This window comes from Panthera pardus, unplaced genomic scaffold (assembly GCF_024362965.1).
Source record: "Panthera pardus isolate Hobbes unplaced genomic scaffold, ASM2436296v1 HiC_scaffold_11, whole genome shotgun sequence".
Lineage (NCBI taxonomy): Eukaryota > Metazoa > Chordata > Mammalia > Carnivora > Felidae > Panthera > Panthera pardus.
In genome coordinates, this window is record NW_026526666.1 from 3,144,155 (window position 1) to 3,161,977 (window position 17,823).

The 17,823-nt window shown below is 50.8% G+C and overlaps 1 protein-coding gene across 5 annotated transcripts; it reads left to right on the plus strand.

Annotated features, from left to right (window-relative positions):
- The first annotated feature begins 523 nt into the window (after positions 1-523).
- ITGA10 (integrin subunit alpha 10) lies at positions 524-16,942 on the plus strand. Of its 5 annotated transcripts, none has more exons than XM_019436573.2 (30): positions 524-654; positions 2,276-2,387; positions 2,576-2,685; positions 2,893-2,984; positions 3,209-3,323; positions 4,543-4,670; positions 4,837-4,985; positions 5,652-5,802; positions 6,007-6,172; positions 6,305-6,378; positions 6,612-6,756; positions 6,938-7,086; positions 7,314-7,457; positions 7,586-7,789; positions 8,086-8,216; positions 8,765-8,931; positions 9,024-9,166; positions 10,464-10,577; positions 10,778-10,863; positions 11,019-11,160; positions 11,330-11,422; positions 11,582-11,658; positions 11,804-11,893; positions 12,312-12,390; positions 12,557-12,670; positions 12,929-13,009; positions 13,162-13,275; positions 14,561-14,656; positions 14,936-15,049; positions 15,346-16,942. In XM_019436573.2, exons 1-30 carry the CDS (start codon positions 525-527, stop codon positions 15,409-15,411), a joined length of 3,576 nt encoding a protein of 1,191 aa, XP_019292118.2. In that variant the 5' UTR covers position 524; the 3' UTR covers positions 15,412-16,942. The 5 variants fall into 5 exon arrangements, 4 of the variants coding, with proteins under 4 accessions (XP_019292118.2, XP_019292119.2, XP_053746335.1 ...); XM_019436574.2 differs by having other exon boundaries at positions 7,589-7,789; XM_019436575.2 differs by lacking the exon at positions 524-654 and having other exon boundaries at positions 2,314-2,387; positions 2,523-2,685.
- The last annotated feature ends 881 nt before the right edge of the window (positions 16,943-17,823 follow it).

The following is a 17,823-nucleotide window of genomic DNA, read 5'->3' on the forward strand; positions in this document are numbered from 1 at the left end:
ATTGTGCCAGTTCCACAAAGCACACCCCGTACCGGTTCATAGTTCCTGGTCCCTCCAAAAGCTGTGATGCCACAAGGCAACATAGGCTGAGTCACAAACAGTGAGACTGGCAAGGTTTGGTTTGTGGGCTGGCTGTGTTCACATGTTGGGACTCCTGGGTGGGAGGGGAAACGAAATCGCTGTCACCAGTTCTCTCATTTTCCATTTCCCAGGGTGAGATAAATAAGGTTAAGAAGTAAAAAGTATCTGTCTCCCATGCCTACTGTCTATTCCAAACCCGAGGGAAGCATTACTGCCTGGCAACCACAAAGGATAGAAGAAAAAGGAAGAAAAATAAAGGACAGAAAGTCCAGAATTGTGTTCTTTGGATAGTGACACGATGCCTCCAGGGGGCAGCACCAGGGCAGAGAAATAGGCTGAGATGGCTGGGTCCTTTCCTTGGTCTGGGGCTCCCCGGAGTTCCCCACCATCACTCCTCCCATTCCTTCCAATTTTATTTTTAGCTGCCAGTGGGAGGGGGCAGGATGGGAGGGAAAGTAAAGAAAACAGAAAAGGAGAGGGACAGAGGCACAGAGGACTTCTCACACGGAGAACAACCAGGCATGGGACTCCCCGACATCCTTCACCTGCTCTTGCCCGTGATGTTCCTGACAGGTGAGGGAGGTTAACTTCTTGGTTTCCGGTGGAAGTGGAAGGTGTATGGGTTGTTTGGCATTGGGACCTTTGGAGCTGACATCTTTGGGGGTTAGGGTGAGAGGTTAACACATTCTGCATTTCGTGTGTGTATGTGTATGTGGTGGCGGGGGGCGGGGGCATTCCTTCTTAGGCCCACACATTATGACTGCTTCGGTATTGAGACTGGCAGGGCCTTGTGTCAGCTCTGGGTCCAGTTGGCTAAAATATTTAAGCCCTGCAAGAGTAAGTGGTCCCAAAAGAAATATGATGTGACCTTCCACGTGGCTAATCTGATTCCTATTATCCTCCTGCCAACCTCCTTCTACCCGTGGTGGTCTCTGGAGCCTGAGGCATAAATGTGTGGTCAGAACTCTTGGTTTATCTAACCAGTGAGTTAGTTGCTGGTCATATGGCTCTGCCAGTTTCCTGGATGCAAAAAAACAAAAAAACAACACCTCACATAGAAAACACCTTTCTGAAAAGGAGCATGGTTTGAGACAGAGCTTACAGCCATGGGTGGTGGGGGTGATAGGGGTGGCCTGAGGGGGTTGCTTGAAAGGAAAGAGCAAGACCTAGTCAGGGAAGGACAATGGGAGGGACTGTACGCCTGGAATTTTTCCTCACCAGTGCCCTGTAATCTTTGTTTCCTAAAATACCACCTCTGATTTCTTTAAATTTCTTTTATTTTATTTTTAAGTAAACTCTGAGCCCAATGGGAGGCTTGAACTCACGACCCAGAGATCAAGAGTAGCATGCTCTACTGACTGAGCCAGTCAGGCACCCCATTCTAGCTCTGATTTTAAAGGGATTGGGGTTGCAGGGAAGAATCAGCCAGGATATGAGTCAGGGGAGGGTCTTTAGAGTGGGCTGAAATTTAAGAAATACAGGTATGCAGGGGGCAGTTGGGGGGGGTGAGTTAGAAAAGAAGTGGGTTTTGGGAAACTTTGGGGTGACGGGTCTCTTGGTGAGGGTGGATGGCAAACCATACGTGTGGGCAGTGGAGTAGCCCCACCCAGTTAATTACCACTGAGGTTTTCAGAACTGGAATCAAGCAGAGACCTAGACGCTGGAGAAAGAGAGTGAGAGTGTGGCAACGACACTGGGAGTTAGAAAGAGACAAAAAGAGGAGAGACCTAGCCATGCAGTACTCCCTAGCCTCCTCTTGTCCTCCCTGAAGTCCTGGGTTTGGGGAGAATCTGGAAGGCATAGTTGTTCTGGGCTTCAGAAAGGCCCTCTCCCTCTTTGACTCTTACAGCTTGTGGGGGAGGATGCGTAGGGGGAATGATGTGGAAAAGAGGAACTTGACCCTTCCAGACATGTCTGTGAATGAGATTTCAGAGGTGGGAATGGAAATACAGCTGTGCACCAGCATGGCAGAGGGCCACAGGTTAGACATCTGGACCCAAATACTGGAAGGAGACCATCCTTGCTTGGAGTTCTGAGTACATGATGTTGACAGAGGCCAGGACAACTTCTGAGTAAGAAACAGGGATATAGACTGAGATATAAGTATTCCCTTTGCGCTTCTTTCTGGTTGTGCCTCTCTGGGCATTCATTAACCACTCTGACTGCTTCCTGCTGCCCCCCCCCCCCCCACCAGGTCTATGCTCCCCCTTTAACCTGGATGTACACCGCCCACGCCTGTTCTCAGGGCCACCCGAGGCTGAATTTGGATACAGTGTCTTGCAACATGTTGGGGGTGGACGTCGATGGTGAGGAAGAAATCAGAGGGCCGTGGGTTTGGGACTGTGGTAGAGCTCTTAAAGGGGAGGCAAGGCAGATGGCAAGGCCACTGTTAGAAGTGGCTGGGGATCCAGGCTTGCTACACCCATGCATTTTCCCTCCAGCCTGTCTCAAAGGTCATGTTCACACAATGCTGATACTCATGTCCTCCTCCCAGGATGCTGGTGGGTGCCCCCTGGGATGGGCCTTCAGGAGACAGAAGGGGGGACGTTTATCGCTGCCCCATAGGGGGCTCCCACAGTGCCCCATGTGCCAAGGGCCACTTGGGTAAGAAGATGCCTCGCTCTTCTACTCCTACCCCCTAACCTGCTACACTAGTAGCTTTGACCCCTTATACCTCACTTTACCCCCATATCCCACACACTCCCTATCTTTGACTTGATCCTGATCTCATCCTCTCTCCTAATCACCCTAAACCCAAGCACCCCATGTGTGACCCCATGGTCTCATTCTCTTCCACCCCCTTCCAACCAGGTGACTATCCACTGGGAAATTCATCTCATCCTGCTATGAATATGCACCTCGGAATGTCTCTACTAGAGACAGACAATGATGGGGGATTCATGGTGAGCTAACGAAAGGGTGGTGGTGGGGTCTCTGAAGGATTGGGCAGAGAAAAGAGCAGTATGGTAAGGGGACCTAGTCTATCTGGAGGGGTCAAGAGGTTTAAAACCCTAGAAAGCAAGGAGGGGAATCCCAGGGAGTGGTTTCAGCGCCTCCTTTGACTAGGAGTGTGTGCTGAGAGAGCACTCCCAAGCCTGGGAGTAATATTTCTCCCAACTCTCCCCAGGCTTGTGCCCCTCTCTGGTCTCGTGCTTGTGGCTCCTCTGTCTTCAGCTCTGGGATATGTGCCCATGTGGATGCTTCGTTCCGGCCCCAGGGAAGCCTGGCACCCACTGCACAACGTGAGCCAGAAGAAGGGCCCGAAGGACTCAGTCCCCAGAACTGGGTGCAGGGTGGGAAAAAGATGGGTCAACACGGTTTGATGCTGGATGGGGGGCCTGCATCGCTTTCCTCGTTGCTACCTAATGTGCCTAAAGCTCCATGTTTCCTAATAGATTAGAATTCAGGGGGCGTCTGGGTGGCTCAGTCGGTTGGGCGTCCAACTTCGGCTCAGGTCATGATCTCACAGCCAGTGGGTTCGAGCCCCGTGTCGGGCTCTGTGCTGACAGCCCACAGCCTGGAGCCTTGCTTCGGATTCTGCGTCTTCCTCTCTGTCTCCCCCTTCCCTGCTCACACTCTGTGTCTCTCTCTCTCTTAAAAATACACATTGAGGGGCGCCTGGGTGGCTCAGTCAGTTAAGCGTCCGACTTCGGCTCAGGTCATGATCTCGCGGTCCGTGAGTTCAAGCCCCGCGTCGGGCTCTGTGCTGACAGCTCAGAGCCTGGAGCCTGTTTCAGATTCTGTGTCTCCCTCTCTCTCTGACCCTCCCCCGTTCATGCTCTGTCTCTCCCTGTCTCAAAAATAAATAAACGTTAAAAAAAAAAAATACACATTGAAAAAAAAATTAAAAAAAAAAAAAAGAGTTCAGACTCTTTGCCAGGGCATCAAGACTCCATGAACTGATCTAACCAACGTCAAAAAAACCCTCTCACTATACCCTCCACACCCTATGCCTTTGCCAGAGCATTTCCCTCCTCATTCTATTTGTCATCTATTTTTATACCTCCGTGTCCTTTTAAAGTGTTCTCCAGGCAAATGCTCTCCTCTCCTCAGACATCTTTCTATTGCTTACGTCTCTGATTCCCCACAATCAGAACTGACCTCTTCTTCTCCCAAAGCATAGAGTGGTGCTCTGTTTCTACCTAGCACTTAATTCCCCTCCGTCTCTCCCTCCCCCTCTTTCTTCTCCTTCTCCTTCTCCCTTTCCTCTCCTCCTCCCTCCTCTCCCTCCTTCTTTTTCTACTTCTTCTTCTTCTTTTAGTAAGTTGTATGTATGTCCGTGTCCTCTTTTATTCATTTCTGCATTTACCCAGGGCCTGGTATACTACCTTCCTTGCATGTTCAGAAGCGCCAAATAATTGTTTGAATGGAACGTGCCCTCCTGTGACTTCTTCCCTTGTTGCCTGCGTGCCCAATATCCTTCTACCCCTCTGTTCCCCATCAGCATACCCCTCTTCCTAGGCTGTCCCACCTACATGGATGTTGTCATCGTCTTGGATGGCTCCAACAGTATCTACCCCTGGTCTGAAGTTCAGACTTTCCTACGAAGACTGGTAGGGAGACTGTTTATTGACCCGGAGCAGATACAGGTAAGAGAAGGCAATGTGGATGGGCTTGGACAGGGAGAGACGGGGAGAGAAGGAGGTAAATGTAGGTAGTGTCTTCAGTAGTATCCAAATGCCCATCTCCCTGCCCCCACATACTATCTTTTCCCTCAGCACACACATTCCATGTGAGTGCACGCTTTATTCTCAGGTGGGACTGGTACAGTATGGGGAGAGCCCTGTGCACGAGTGGTCCCTGGGAGATTTCCGAACCAAGGAGGAAGTGGTGAGGGCAGCCAGGAACCTGAGTCGGCGAGAGGGACGAGAAACAAAGACCGCCCAAGCAATCCTGGTGGCCTGGTGAGGCACTGGGAAGGGGAGCCTGGGAGGCCAAAGTGGGGAGGGCCTAGAAAGGTTAGGGGAGGGTTTGGAGTCCACTGTGTCCATCCCAAAATGTCTTCGATGCTTTTCTTTGTGTGCACTTTTGGGGAAGGCTAAGCTGGCCGTCACTGCATACCCTTCTCATCACTCTCTTCAAAGTGTACGTCTGTGTCTTTCCACATCCCTGATTTATGTTATTTATCTCCGTAGACAGAACTCTCTCTATCCCTGCCCTCCCGCTTTGATCTTGGCCCTCAGACTCTCCACCACTTATGTCCTTGCCCACTTGCCAAACATGATTCAGAACTCATCTCTGGGAAGACTTCCCTGTCCTGACCACTCTCCTTTATTCCACATTCTCTGGATATTTGTCCTCTCCCAAATGTAACTTTTGCTGAATGAATCTATGAACGAATGGCATTCATACTTATTTGCATTGAGGATATGCTGCTGCCCATGCTCTATGACATTCAAACATTTTAGCCCTTCCTGTGTGCCAGTCTCCACTATCAGGGAGGTGGACTAAAAGGCAAGATGCCTGACCTCAGTGAACTGCTGACAGTGGTGTGTGTGTGTGTGTGTGTGTGTGTGTGTGTGTGTCTGCATACACGTGATCACACCTCACTCTTTTCTCTCTCTTCTCAGCACAGAAGGATTCAGTCCATCCCGCGGGGGCCGGCCAGAGGCGGCCAGGCTGCTGGTTGTTGTCACTGATGGAGAGTCACATGATGGAGAGGAACTTCCTGCAGCCCTAAAGGCTTGTGAGGCTGGGAGAGTGACCCGCTATGGGATTGCGGTGAGAATCTACTCCAGATCTGGAAGGATGGAGGGGGGATGGTGACCCCGAGGACGGGGAACTTGAAGAAGATAGGCATTAATGACTCCCCAAAGACCAGCCTCTTCTTTTCCCTTCTTTCACTCTAGTCGGCTGTGTTGTGTACCAGCTGTAACACCTCACTCCCCACAGCTAACTGACCCCACCTTGCTCTCCTGACCCCAGGTCCTTGGCCACTACCTCCGGAGACAGCGAGACCCTAGCTCTTTCCTGCGGGAAATCAGAACTATTGCCAGTGATCCAGATGAGAGATTCTTCTTCAACGTCACAGATGAAGCTGTACTGACGGACATTGTGGACGCACTGGGAGACCGGATTTTTGGGCTTGAGGGTAATGACTTCCCTGAAGAAATGGGGGACAGGGTAGGGAGGAGTTCTGGGTGTAGGCAGGGTTCTGGAGTGAGTTCAGTGAGTCAAAGAAATGTCTTTCCTGATATTGCCTTGATATTTTCTCATGCTCAAGGGTCCCGTGGAGAAAACGAAAGCTCTTTTGGGCTGGAAATGTCTCAGATTGGTTTCTCTACTCATCGGTTGAAGGTTGGACAGACTCTGACCCCTCTCAACATCTGACTCCTCTCCACCTCAGACTCAGGCAACTTCAACCCCGCCCAGAGTTCTTCTAGATTCTTCCTTTAACCAATGTCCATACCGACCTTCCCATGCCTTCCAAGTGCCCCCAGCATAGTCTTAGTGACCCTCTCACTCCTGGAGTTTTTACTCTTTATTTCCTGTTGTCTTTTCAAACGACCCCATCTGTTTCTGCCATACAGGATGGGATTCTCTTTGGAATGGTGGGGGCCTATGACTGGGGGGGCTCTGTGTTATGGCTTGAGGAAGGTCACCGCCTTTTCCCCCCACGGACGGCCCTGGAAGATGAGTTCCCCCCTGCTTTGCAGAACCATGCAGCCTACTTAGGTAAGTAGCAGAGGGTTGCAGGGAATTAGGGGGTGAGGAGGAACTGTTTCCCCAGTGGGGGGTATGAGAGCAGTTTCTCACCAATCTACTTTCTTTGGGACCTCGTCCTGTGCCTTTAGGGACCCCTCCTACTCTGACCCCATCTTTTTTCCCTTTCACCCGATTCCCTGTCCACTTCTAGGTTACTCTGTTTCCTCCATGCTTTTGCGGGGTGGACGCCGCCTCTTTCTCTCAGGGGCTCCTCGGTTTAGACATAGAGGAAAGGTCATCGCCTTCCAGCTTAAGAGAGATGGGGCTGTGAGGGTTGCCCAGAGCCTCCAGGGGGAGCAGGTAGGGCATCCAAGAGTGGGTGGGACGCTTGGATCCTGAGGGGCCTTCAGGCTGTGGGGGAGGAATGGGAAGGACCAAGAGAGGATCCTGAAAAATCTTTGCTGAGTTCTGGTTGGCGGAGTCTGTCAGGGGTGTGAGAACCACGCTGGTAGGCTGGCTGATGCTTCTCACTTGTCCACAATCACCTTCCTTTTTCCCTGGGGTCACCGCTCCCCGCCACTCCCCAGATTGGCTCCTACTTTGGCAGTGAGCTCTGTCCATTGGATACGGACGGGGATGGAACAACCAATGTCTTACTTGTGGCTGCCCCCATGTTCCTGGGACCCCAGAACAAGGAGACGGGCCGTGTTTATGTGTATCTGGTGGGTCAGGTGAGACTTGCTGGGGTCTGTGGTGGGGGCGGTGGAGGGAAGGAGGGAGGGAAGGCACGTCTGTTCACGGGCTGGCTGAGAGGTTGGGGCCACCAGATCAGCGTCTTCTGTCTTCTCCCCTCCACCAGCAGTCCTTGCTGACACTCCAGGGAACACTTCAGCCAGAACCCCCCCAGGATGCTCGGTTTGGCTTTGCCATGAGTGCCCTTCCTGATCTGAACCAAGATGGTTTTGCTGATGTGGCTGTGGGGGCGCCCCTGGAGGACGGGCACCATGGAGCACTGTACCTGTATCATGGCGCCCAGAGTGGGATCAGGCCCCGTCCCGCCCAGGTCAGGAGCGTGCAGAGAAAGCAGGGGCATGGGTGGGAGGAAGGAGAAGTGGGGTGTGCTCCTTGTTCGTCGTTGTTTCCCTGGCCTTGAGACCCAAACTGGACAAGTGCTTTTTTATCAGTAGTCAAAAAGGTGAGGTGGGAGGGTAGGGTACAGGTTGCCGTACTAGGGACTCCTAAGTACAGACTAGTGTCTCTTATTCTTCTTATTCTCTTACCCCTTGTTGTGTGCCCGGTGGGCGGCCGGGGTCACCAGGCGTGAGAGTCCCTGCTCAGTCTCCCCTCTCTTCCTCTCAGAGGATTGCTGCTATCTCCATGCCACAGGCCCTCAGCTACTTTGGCCGGAGTGTGGATGGCCGGCTGGATCTGGATGGAGATGACCTGGTAGATGTGGCTGTGGGTGCCCAAGGGGCAGCCGTTTTGCTTAGGTGAGCAGTCCTAGCTCAGGAGGCTATGGACAGCATAACCTAACTGATAAAAGCAAAGGCTTGTGGGGGTGCCTGGGTGGCTCGGTCGGTTAAGCAACGGACTTTGGCTCAGGTCGTGATCTCACGGTTCGTGAGTTTGAGCCCCGCATCAGGCTCTGTGCTGACAGCTCGGAGCCTGGAGCTGCTTCAGATTCTGTGTCTCCCTCTCTCTCTGCCCCTCCCCCACTTATGCGCTGTCTCTCTCTCTCTCTCTCAAAAATAAATAAACATTAAAAAAAAATCTTAAACGGGAATAATAACAGAATCTACCTCATAGGTTTGTTGTGAAAGTTAAATGCAATAATCATGAAAGATCTTAACACAGTGCCTAGCACATGGCAAGTGCTTATTCAGTGTTAGCTATTATCTTTCTGCCTGAAGGTTCCGGCGGGGAGGTGACACGTGTACATCTAGCCTCTCATTCTTTCCTTTGACCTCTGGGAGGCAAGCACTGGGGATCACCTTTCTCCAAGGGCTTTCCTCTTACTGCTAGAATTTCTTGATCCCAGCTCCCGGCCCATTGTCCACCTGGCCCCTTCCCTGGAGGTGACCCCTCCAGCCATCAGTGTGGTTCAGAGGGACTGCAGCCGGCGAGGCCAGGAAGCAGCCTGCCTGTCTGCAGCCCTTTGCTTCCGAGTGACCTCTCGCACCCCTGGCCACTGGGATCGCCGATTCTGTGAGTGACCGGAGCGTCCTAAGTAACCCTTAAACCCACCTGCCTTGGTCCCTGGACCCCTCTCCACCCTCGCTCCTGCCTGCCCCATCCAGATTTGCGGTTCACAGCGTCACTGGACGAGTGGACCACAGGGGCTCGTGCTGTGTTTGACGGCTCAGGCCAGAGGCTGTCCCCTCGGAGGCTCCGGCTCAGTGTTGGGAACGTCACTTGTGAGCAGCTGCGCTTCCACGTGCTGGTGAGGACGGGCAGGAAGACAGGACAGACTCTGCAAATATTTTACCATGTTCTGGTATTAAAGTGGTTTGAACTCTTTGGAAAAAATGGCATAACATTAAGTACCAAGATTTCAAATTCCCAAATTAGAAACAAGATTTTTAAGTCAGGAGGAAATTTAGTAAAAATTCAAGGATAAAAGGAAAGGTTAATAGAAAAACAAAAACAAAAATATTGTAAAAAATAGGATTTCCCCCGCTACCCCAAGGTAGGTTAAAAAAAAAAAAATGTGACCAACCCCCTCCCTGCTCCCAGTATTTCTCTTAGAAAAGTCACCCAACCCTGAATACAGGGTCTCACACACAAAGACAAATAGCTTGATTTGCAGATCAGCCTCTGGGATCTTATACTGGCCCCAGTTAGAGGAAGGAAGGAAGGAAGGAAGGAAGGAAGGAAGGGGACAGAGAGAGAGAAAGAAAGAAAAAGAAGAAAGAAAGAAAGAAGAAAGAAAGAAAGAAAGAAAGAAAGAAAGAAAGAAAGAAAGAAAGAAAGAAAAGAGAGAAATTATGTAGTTAGAGATCCATAAATACTGGTACCCAAACGAATGAAAACATCCCGGCTTTGGTATGGCTACGGAAATCTGGAAACTGTTCAAGAGGACACTGGCTTTGGGAGAGAGGGAGTCAGGTGGTGGGGAAGGCAACACAAAGGCTCTAAGCAGAGGTAAAGTAAATAATTGGGACGCATCCATAGCAAACACCGTGTATAATACTGAGGCAGGTGCCTCAAACAAAATACACATATAGGTTCTTGATCCGAATAACACAAGTGCAGGTTCTTGATCAGATTAACGCACATACAGGTTCTTGTTAAGAGTCGTCTAGTTGTCTAGTTGTCTAGTTGTCTCCGTGTCGGGGCCTGGGAGTGAGGGGCAGGCTGGCTGGAGGAGGAATTTCTGCCGGGTCTGGCAAGAAAGCCAGAGCTGAAGCTGGGGCAGTGAGGAAGTTCAGACTCTGGAGGCAGGCTGATCTGGGTTTGAAGCCTCACTCTGCCGGTCACCACTCGTGAACTCTGGCAGGTCACATAACCTGCACCCCGCAGGTTCCCTGCTTACCCGAAAAGAGGAGATACTAATAATAACTACAGTGTGGGAGTTGTATTGGAATTAAAGGTAATAGTGCTGATAAAACCTCAGGACAGTACCCAGCACATAGAAGGTGTTCGGTAATTGATCACTGTAATAATCACGTTCTTACGGGGGCCTGGGCTGTACCCCTAACTCCTGGCTCCCCATAATCCTTGATTCTGATTTTCCTTAGGATACCTCAGATTACCTCCGGCCAGTGGCCTTGACTGTGACCTTTGCATTGGACAACACCACGAAGCCAGGACCTGTGCTGGATGAGGGCTCACCCACCTCTATACGAAAGCTGGTCAGCGATGCCAAGCCCTGCCCTGCCCCTGGGTCCCAGTACTGCCCTTCTCAGTGAATTCAAGAGACACGGAGGGCCGAGACCTAATATCACAGCCAAATCTGACCCGGGCACCCACTCTTTTCTTTTCCCTTTCCCCCTAATTCCGTGCTTTTCTGCTTGCCTTCCTATCAGGCCTCAGCCCCTTCTCTCCCCTCTAGGTTCCCTTCTCTAAGGACTGTGGCCCTGACAATGAATGTGTCACAGATCTGGTGCTTCGTGCTGATATGGACATCAGAGGCTCCAGGTGGGATGGATGTGAACTGGCCAAACCAGGGTGACCTGAGACAGACCAGAAGGAGCTTGAAGGGAGCTGGAGGGTTGTTTCTTGCCCAGAAGAGTAGAAGTGATGCCTTTGGCAGCTTTTCAACTCCTGGGCTCTCCCTTATCCACCCCTCCTAGGAAGGACCCTTTCGTGGTTCGAGGAGGTCGGCAGAAAGTGCTAGTATCAGCAACTCTGGAGAACAGGAAGGAAAATGCCTACAACGCTAGCCTGAACCTGAGCTTCTCTAGAAACCTCCACCTGGCCAGTTTCACACCTCAGGTACCTGGGGGAGGAGATTTGGGAGGAGTCGGGGAAGGAGGGGGAGGAAGATTGGGGTATTGGCCTAGGCTGCAAAAGGCTCTGGAGAAAGGCTCGGTGTTGAGAGGCTGTGGGCAGGAGACACTTGACGGCTTCAGCTCCAGCCCCCGCCACATTCCTCTGCCCTCAGAGGGACAGCCCCGTGAAGGTGGAATGCACAGCCCCTTCCCCTCATGTCCGGCTCTGCAGTGTGGGGCACCCTGTCTTTCAGGCTGGAGCCAAGGTGAGTAGGGGCCCAGGATGAGAAAGGGGTTCTGAGAGAACAGGGGCCGGAACCTGCGGGTCCTGGGAGTTTAGGGAAGGAGGCCCACGAGGCCTCCTGTTCTTCTGTGCTGGCCCCATAAAGAGGACTATGCCCTGACCCCAAACCACCTGCCTCCAGGTGACCTTTCTGCTGGAGTTCGAGTTTAGTTGCTCTTTCCTCCTGAGCCAGGTCCTCGTGAGGCTGACTGCCACCAGGTGGGAACAAGGGGAGCTTCCTCCCAGCCTCTCCTGTGGAGTCTTGCGGGGGGAGGGGGTTGGTGGAAACAGCGGTGACTCGTCTCCTCCAGAGTGGGGTGTCTTAGAGTGGGCTGGGACGTGAGCCTCTCCCCCAACCCTACAGCAATAGCCTGGAGAGAAACGGGACCCTTCAAGATAACACAGCCCAGACCTCAGCCTACATTCATTACGAGCCCCGCCTCCTATTCTCCAGGTATGGCTCAGCTCCCCACTAGGACCCTGTCCGTTCTGGCCCCAGACCCCTACTCTGTGTTTTCTCCATTTCCTTCCATGTGTTTCAGTGTTTTCCCCAAATGCAAACCCTTGGGGCTGCTCCATCTTTTTGCCCTGAATCCCACTCAAGTCGAACCTTTTGAGCATCTTACTTTCCTAGGTATAGGGCTTGGCTCTAGGCCCTAGGGATTGGAGCTGGGGCGAAGGGTAGGGGGTGCAACCATAAAGTTTGTACCAGGTCTACGTCACATTCCATTTCTGTCTTCTTTATGTACCCCCATCCCTTTATCCACGTGCTGGCCCTGCCTTCCCTGAATCCATGTCTGTGTGCTGATCATGTGCCCCTGTGTCTGTGTCATGGCTGTGACCCTGTGCTTCCTGACTCGGTGTCCACGCAGTGAGTCCACTCTGCACCGCTATGAGGTTCACCCATATGGGCCCCTCCCAGTGGGTCCCGAATTCAAAACCACTCTTAGGGTGAGAAGCTGGAGGGGCCTTGGCATGAGCAGGGGGAGGGGGAGGAGTGCTGGGCAAAGGAGGGAAGAGTCTCTCTTTGATTTCCAGTGGCATCTAGGGTGAAGAGGAACAGATGAGGAAAGGTCTTCTGTGTCCCACCTCTTCCCACTTCCAATCCTCCTCTTAGGTTCAGAACCTTGGCTGCTATGTGGTCAGTGGCCTCATCATCTCAGCCCTCCTTCCAGCTGTGGCCCATGGGGGCAATTACTTCCTGTCATTGTCTCAGTTCATCACCAACAATGTGAGTCCAGGCTAAGGGTGCATGGAACCCTGCCACCTTGATCTGGTAAACTTACCCAGCTCCTTCTCTGTTGGGGTCACTGCCATCAGGGCTCCTCTCTCTGGGAGGCCTTTCTTTTACACATGTGCCTTCTTTGGGGGAGAAAGAGAGGGATTGCCCAGGGAAGAACCACGGAGCGTGGGTAGCATGCTCCTGGTCACCCTGGAGTGGCTGGCCTCTCACCATCAAGAGGGTGGCTCAAGTTGCATCTCCCTCTAGGCAAGTTGCACAGTACAGAACCTGACCGAGCCCCCAGGACCCCTTGTGCACCCTGAGGAGTTTCATCACACAAACAGACTGGTATGGCTCACAAGAAGGTGAAGAAGGTGTCCAGAATGGGAATGCAGTGGGGAGCAGTAGTGTTTGGAGCCTTGGGACGGGGGCGGAGCCTGGAGTGGGGAGCAAGGGATTTTTCCATCCCAAGATCCTGATCTGTCTCTCTCTTCTGGAAGAATGGGAGCAACACTCGGTGTCAAGTCGTGAGGTGCCATCTTGGGCGGCTGGCAAAGGGGACTGAGGTCTCTGTTGGACTACTGAGGCTGGTTCACAATGAGTTTTTCCGGAGGGTAAATCTTTTCTTCTATTTTCCTCTTCCACTACGGTCTGGAACTTCAGCATAGGTTTTGGAATTGACTCATGTTCAAGTTCCAACTTTGCCTCCTACTAGCTTGTTGGACCTTGAGCAAGTTATTTAATCTCCCTGATTCTTACTCTTTCTCTCTAAAATGGGGAAGATAATACCTACTTCATGAGGTTGTAAGGAATAAATGAATAATGAGATTGACTCATTAAAGCTAGTTATTCTCCTTGTATTTTCCTGTTTATCATCCCTTAGTGCTCTATCAATAATCAACATTTATAGGATACCTAAATTCAATCAACTAATAATCCACCATGTGCCTACTATATAAAAGGACCTGTATTTGGCAGACACTGAGGAGAATATCCCCAACATTTGTCACCATGCCTTACTCATTATAGCGACTTAATACATTTCTGTTAAATGCATGAATAAACAGTTGATTATTACATGCTTGATATGTATTGGCGGGTAATGGAAGGCAAGATCATATAGCCGAAAGGGATCTAGGTTATGAAAGTTCTCTAAAGCTGGGGAGATGAAGTTGAACTTAATATGATAGACAGGAGTCAGTGTGAGTTTCTGAGCATGGAAATGGCACCTTAATTATAACAGCTATGTGGTACTAAGGGCTATCTACTTTGAATAGCACACGGCATATTTTATAGGAAAGTTATGTTGGAGACACCATCCTTCCCTAAGTCTGATTCTCTCTTTATTGCTCTTTGGTATCCTTTTTTCATTCATTTACTTATTTTTTTTTTCAATAAAGATTTATTGAGAAACCAGTAGGTACTTAGCACGGTGCTAGGCACTAGGCACTGGAGACATCTAAATTTATAGGACACACACACAAAATAAATCAATAAATTTACAGGACACTGCTCTTGACCTTGAGGATCTTATAGTCCAGTGGTGAAAGAGAAGCAAAGAGAATATTATGACCTAGTCCAGGCTGATAGGGGTTAGGAGGAAACACCTCTCTAATTCCAAGAGGGGTTGACATCTAAACTTCAACCTAAAGGAGGGCTAGGGTTTAGCCAAAGGAAGGGGAGTTAACTAATATTGGGTAGAGCCAACACCATATATGAAGGACCAGAGGCTTTCCATCTGTTACCCTTCCTCTCTCTCTCCATTGGTCTCCAACCTTTTCTTCTGGTCTGGAAGGCACCGGAAGTTGTACCTACTGGCCTCATCTCTGCCATTGGGGTTCCAAGAGCCACACCACCTGATGATGGCTCACTTTGTCTTCCCATCCACTTGCGCCACAGGCCAAATTCAAGTCCCTGACGGTGGTCAGCACCTTTGAGCTGGGAGCTAAGGAGGGCAGTGTCCTACAGCTGCCTGAAGCCTCTCGTTGGAGTGAGGTGGGACTGGAGCCCGAGCCCGAGAGCTGTGCAAAGAGTGAGGGTGGGGTTGGCAGAAGGGCGCAGGGGGAGGGGGGACTTTTTCATAACTGAGACCATCCTCATTAGGCAGCAGCTGAAGTGTCACAAGTGATCGATCAGGAGGCGGGGGTCCCACTGCCTTTATTCCTGCCTCAGTTTCTTTCTTTTTATTCTTTCATTTCGAGGCTTTGCTATCATGTGGGCAAGCCTAGCTGGGAGAAAGGGCACAAGTGTGAAACAAGTCTCCTTCCCCTACAGAGCCTGCTGGAGGTGATTCAGACCCGCCCTGTCCTCATCTCCCTGTGGCTTCTCATTGGCAGTGTCCTGGGAGGGCTGCTCTTGCTTGCTCTCCTTGTCTTCTGCCTTTGGAAGGTAGGCACTGCCTCAGTGGGAGTAGGGGGCGTGATGCCCACGAGTTGAGGGATCCCTGATTATAGCAGGGAGAACCGGGTTTGTGATGGGCCGCTAAGCAGGCTATGGGTGTCCTGCCGGGAGCTCTTTCACTATACTCCACAAATGTTGGTTGAATTAAGCTAAGCCAAATAAAATAAATCAGAATCTCATTTTTGGAAGCAAAACAAAAGCGAAGACTTCAGATATGTCTGAGGGCTGTTGGCAAGGTGTCCAGGCAGGACATTTGGCGATGACTCTTATCTCTTCCTCTACAGCTTGGCTTCTTTGCCCGTAAGAAAATCCCTGAGGAAGAAAAAAGAGAAGAGAAATTGGAGCATTGAATGTAGAATAAAGCCCTAGAAAGTCCTCCTTGGCGGCTTCTCCAAAAGACTTGCATAAGAGCTGAGGTTTGGGGGCTCGGACAAGAAGAAGCTTCTAGACTGTCTCCCCAGACCTGCAGCCTGACTTGACTTTTGAGTCATGAGGATGCTGCTGGCAAGAGATGAGGCCTTACCTCAGACCAGAGGGGCTGACACCAAAACCAGGAACACTCTCACCCTGTGCTTCCCTCACCATCCCGGTTCCACGGCCAACACCGGGGCCTTGGTTTGGGGCCCCATTTCCCTTATCCCAGGAATCAAGAATTTTTCGCCTATGGACCCTGACTCCTTTCAGATTCCCCCTATATCCTGCCTCAAAATTGGAGAAGATGGGGGCCATTTTCCTCCATTCCCCTGCCTCTCACCTTCCTGCCTGCTCCCCACTCCACAGGAGGGAGCCGATGTTGGCTTCAAAAAGTAAAGTCAACATCTGCTGCTTTCCTGTGGAGTCGGGTGATTCAGAGCGCCGGATGGGGAGAGTCAACAGGAAAAAAGGAGGGAGGAGGAAAAGCCACAAGAGACATTCTGTACAATTCCAAGGAACAGAGAAGCCTTTAGACGGGCAACTGCCGTCCCCCTGAAACCTGAGACTTTGTGGTGCGCTGGCCCGCCCTCAGGTGCCTGGGAAACTGAGCTGCCCCAGTCCTGCTGGGCCAGCGTTTCCCAACTCGCAGCCTTCCCTGGGAGCAAAGCCAGGGCCGGGTGCCCCCAGGTGGCTAGTCCTGGAATAGCAGAAAATGGTCCTGTTGTCTCCGTCATGGCCCGTGGAGAGCTGGGTCCCTAGGCAGTGTTTTCTCCTCTCTCGGACCTCACACACTCTTGAGTCCTCGTTGGGGCCTCCTTATGGAAACCAGAGAGAAGGGAGAGGATTTCTTCTTGATGGAGGGAATCCCTTTCACCAGCTTTGGGATGCAGCCACTCCGTGGGGTCCAAACGAGTCAGGCCTGCATTAACCAAGAAGCCCAAGTGGGTGGCAGGAGGTCTCTGGGGAGCAAGCCCTTACTTGCTCAGCACTGGTTATGTAGCACAAATAGCCACATGTTTCTGGGGCAACTGCAGTCATGCCTGTAGGGCTTCTCTGGTGGAATCAGTTTGCCAGCCCTTGCCTGATATCTACCGGAAATTCCCAATTTCCGTCTCTGGGCCGCCCCACCATTTTTGTGGTCATGGCCAGTAGAGATAATTAGATTCTCACCAACTACTGGGTGACTTATATTTCTTTGTAATCAAAGAAATTGTTACTGGTCTCCAAGGTGCAGCTCTGACAGCCATTTGAAGAATCAGCACCCATTGAGAGCTGAGAAGAGAGGAGACCTGATTGGGCAGTTGACAAGCAGCCACAGAACTTGTCCTCCAGGGCTGTTCTCGAGGCCTGGCCTCAATGTTTATTTTGGCATGTTTCCGGCCTTTTGCACAGGGCATTGTCTCTGTTTCCCAGCAGGGTGAACAGTATATCAGATGGTCAGAACAAATAAAGTTCAGTGTCAAATGACTTCTGGTTCTCTTTGAGTTCCCTAGGATATGGACTGCTCAGGAATGGTGAGAGGTAGATTCTTGGACCACCCGAGACCTTATACAGTTGAGTTCCTGGAAGGCAAAGTTATGACATACTTGAAATATTTTCTGTGACTCTCCCACTGGAGATGCATTCTAGCCTCCTGCAATCCTCACCTTACATATGTGATTATAGAGTATAAAATGTGTAGGTTGGTAGGCACATAGGCCTAGATTGAAACCCTGGGTCTGCCATTATTAGCTGTGTGGCCTCAAGCCAGTCGTAACTACTCCGAGGCTCAGATAACAGTAAGATAACAGTACAGTGGTCGAGAATGAAGACAGACTTGGCTTTAAATCTCAACTATAACACTTAAAAGCTGTTTGACCTTGGACAGATTTAACTTTGCTAAGTCTTGGCTTTCTTGTCTTTAGACTTACTAGGGTTGTGAGGACCAAGTGAGATAATCCAAGTAAAGTGAGCATATACTAAATACTCAATAAAGGTTAACTATTGTTCTAAAAATACTTTGTTATAAAATAATCTACCTTACTGTGTATTGTGAGGATTAAGTGAGAGGGTGTATTGAAGCACCAGCTGGTGTTCCTAATCTGGTGACCCAGATTAGGGGTGCCTTTCACAGGCCCTGAAGATTTATTTCTTCTATGTGCTATTGTCTCCTACCACGGAATCTTATCCTATGCCTCATCCCCCTTGAAATAAGCCCTCATGCCCATTCAGGCGATAATTAGCTAATTAACTTAAGGTTCTAATGGTAGAAATCAAATCTATTTGATTTTTTTAGAGATCCAGTGGTCTAGTACCCTCAAGGAACATGTGCACTTAAGCAACAGCCTTCTAGAGACCACACCTCTCCT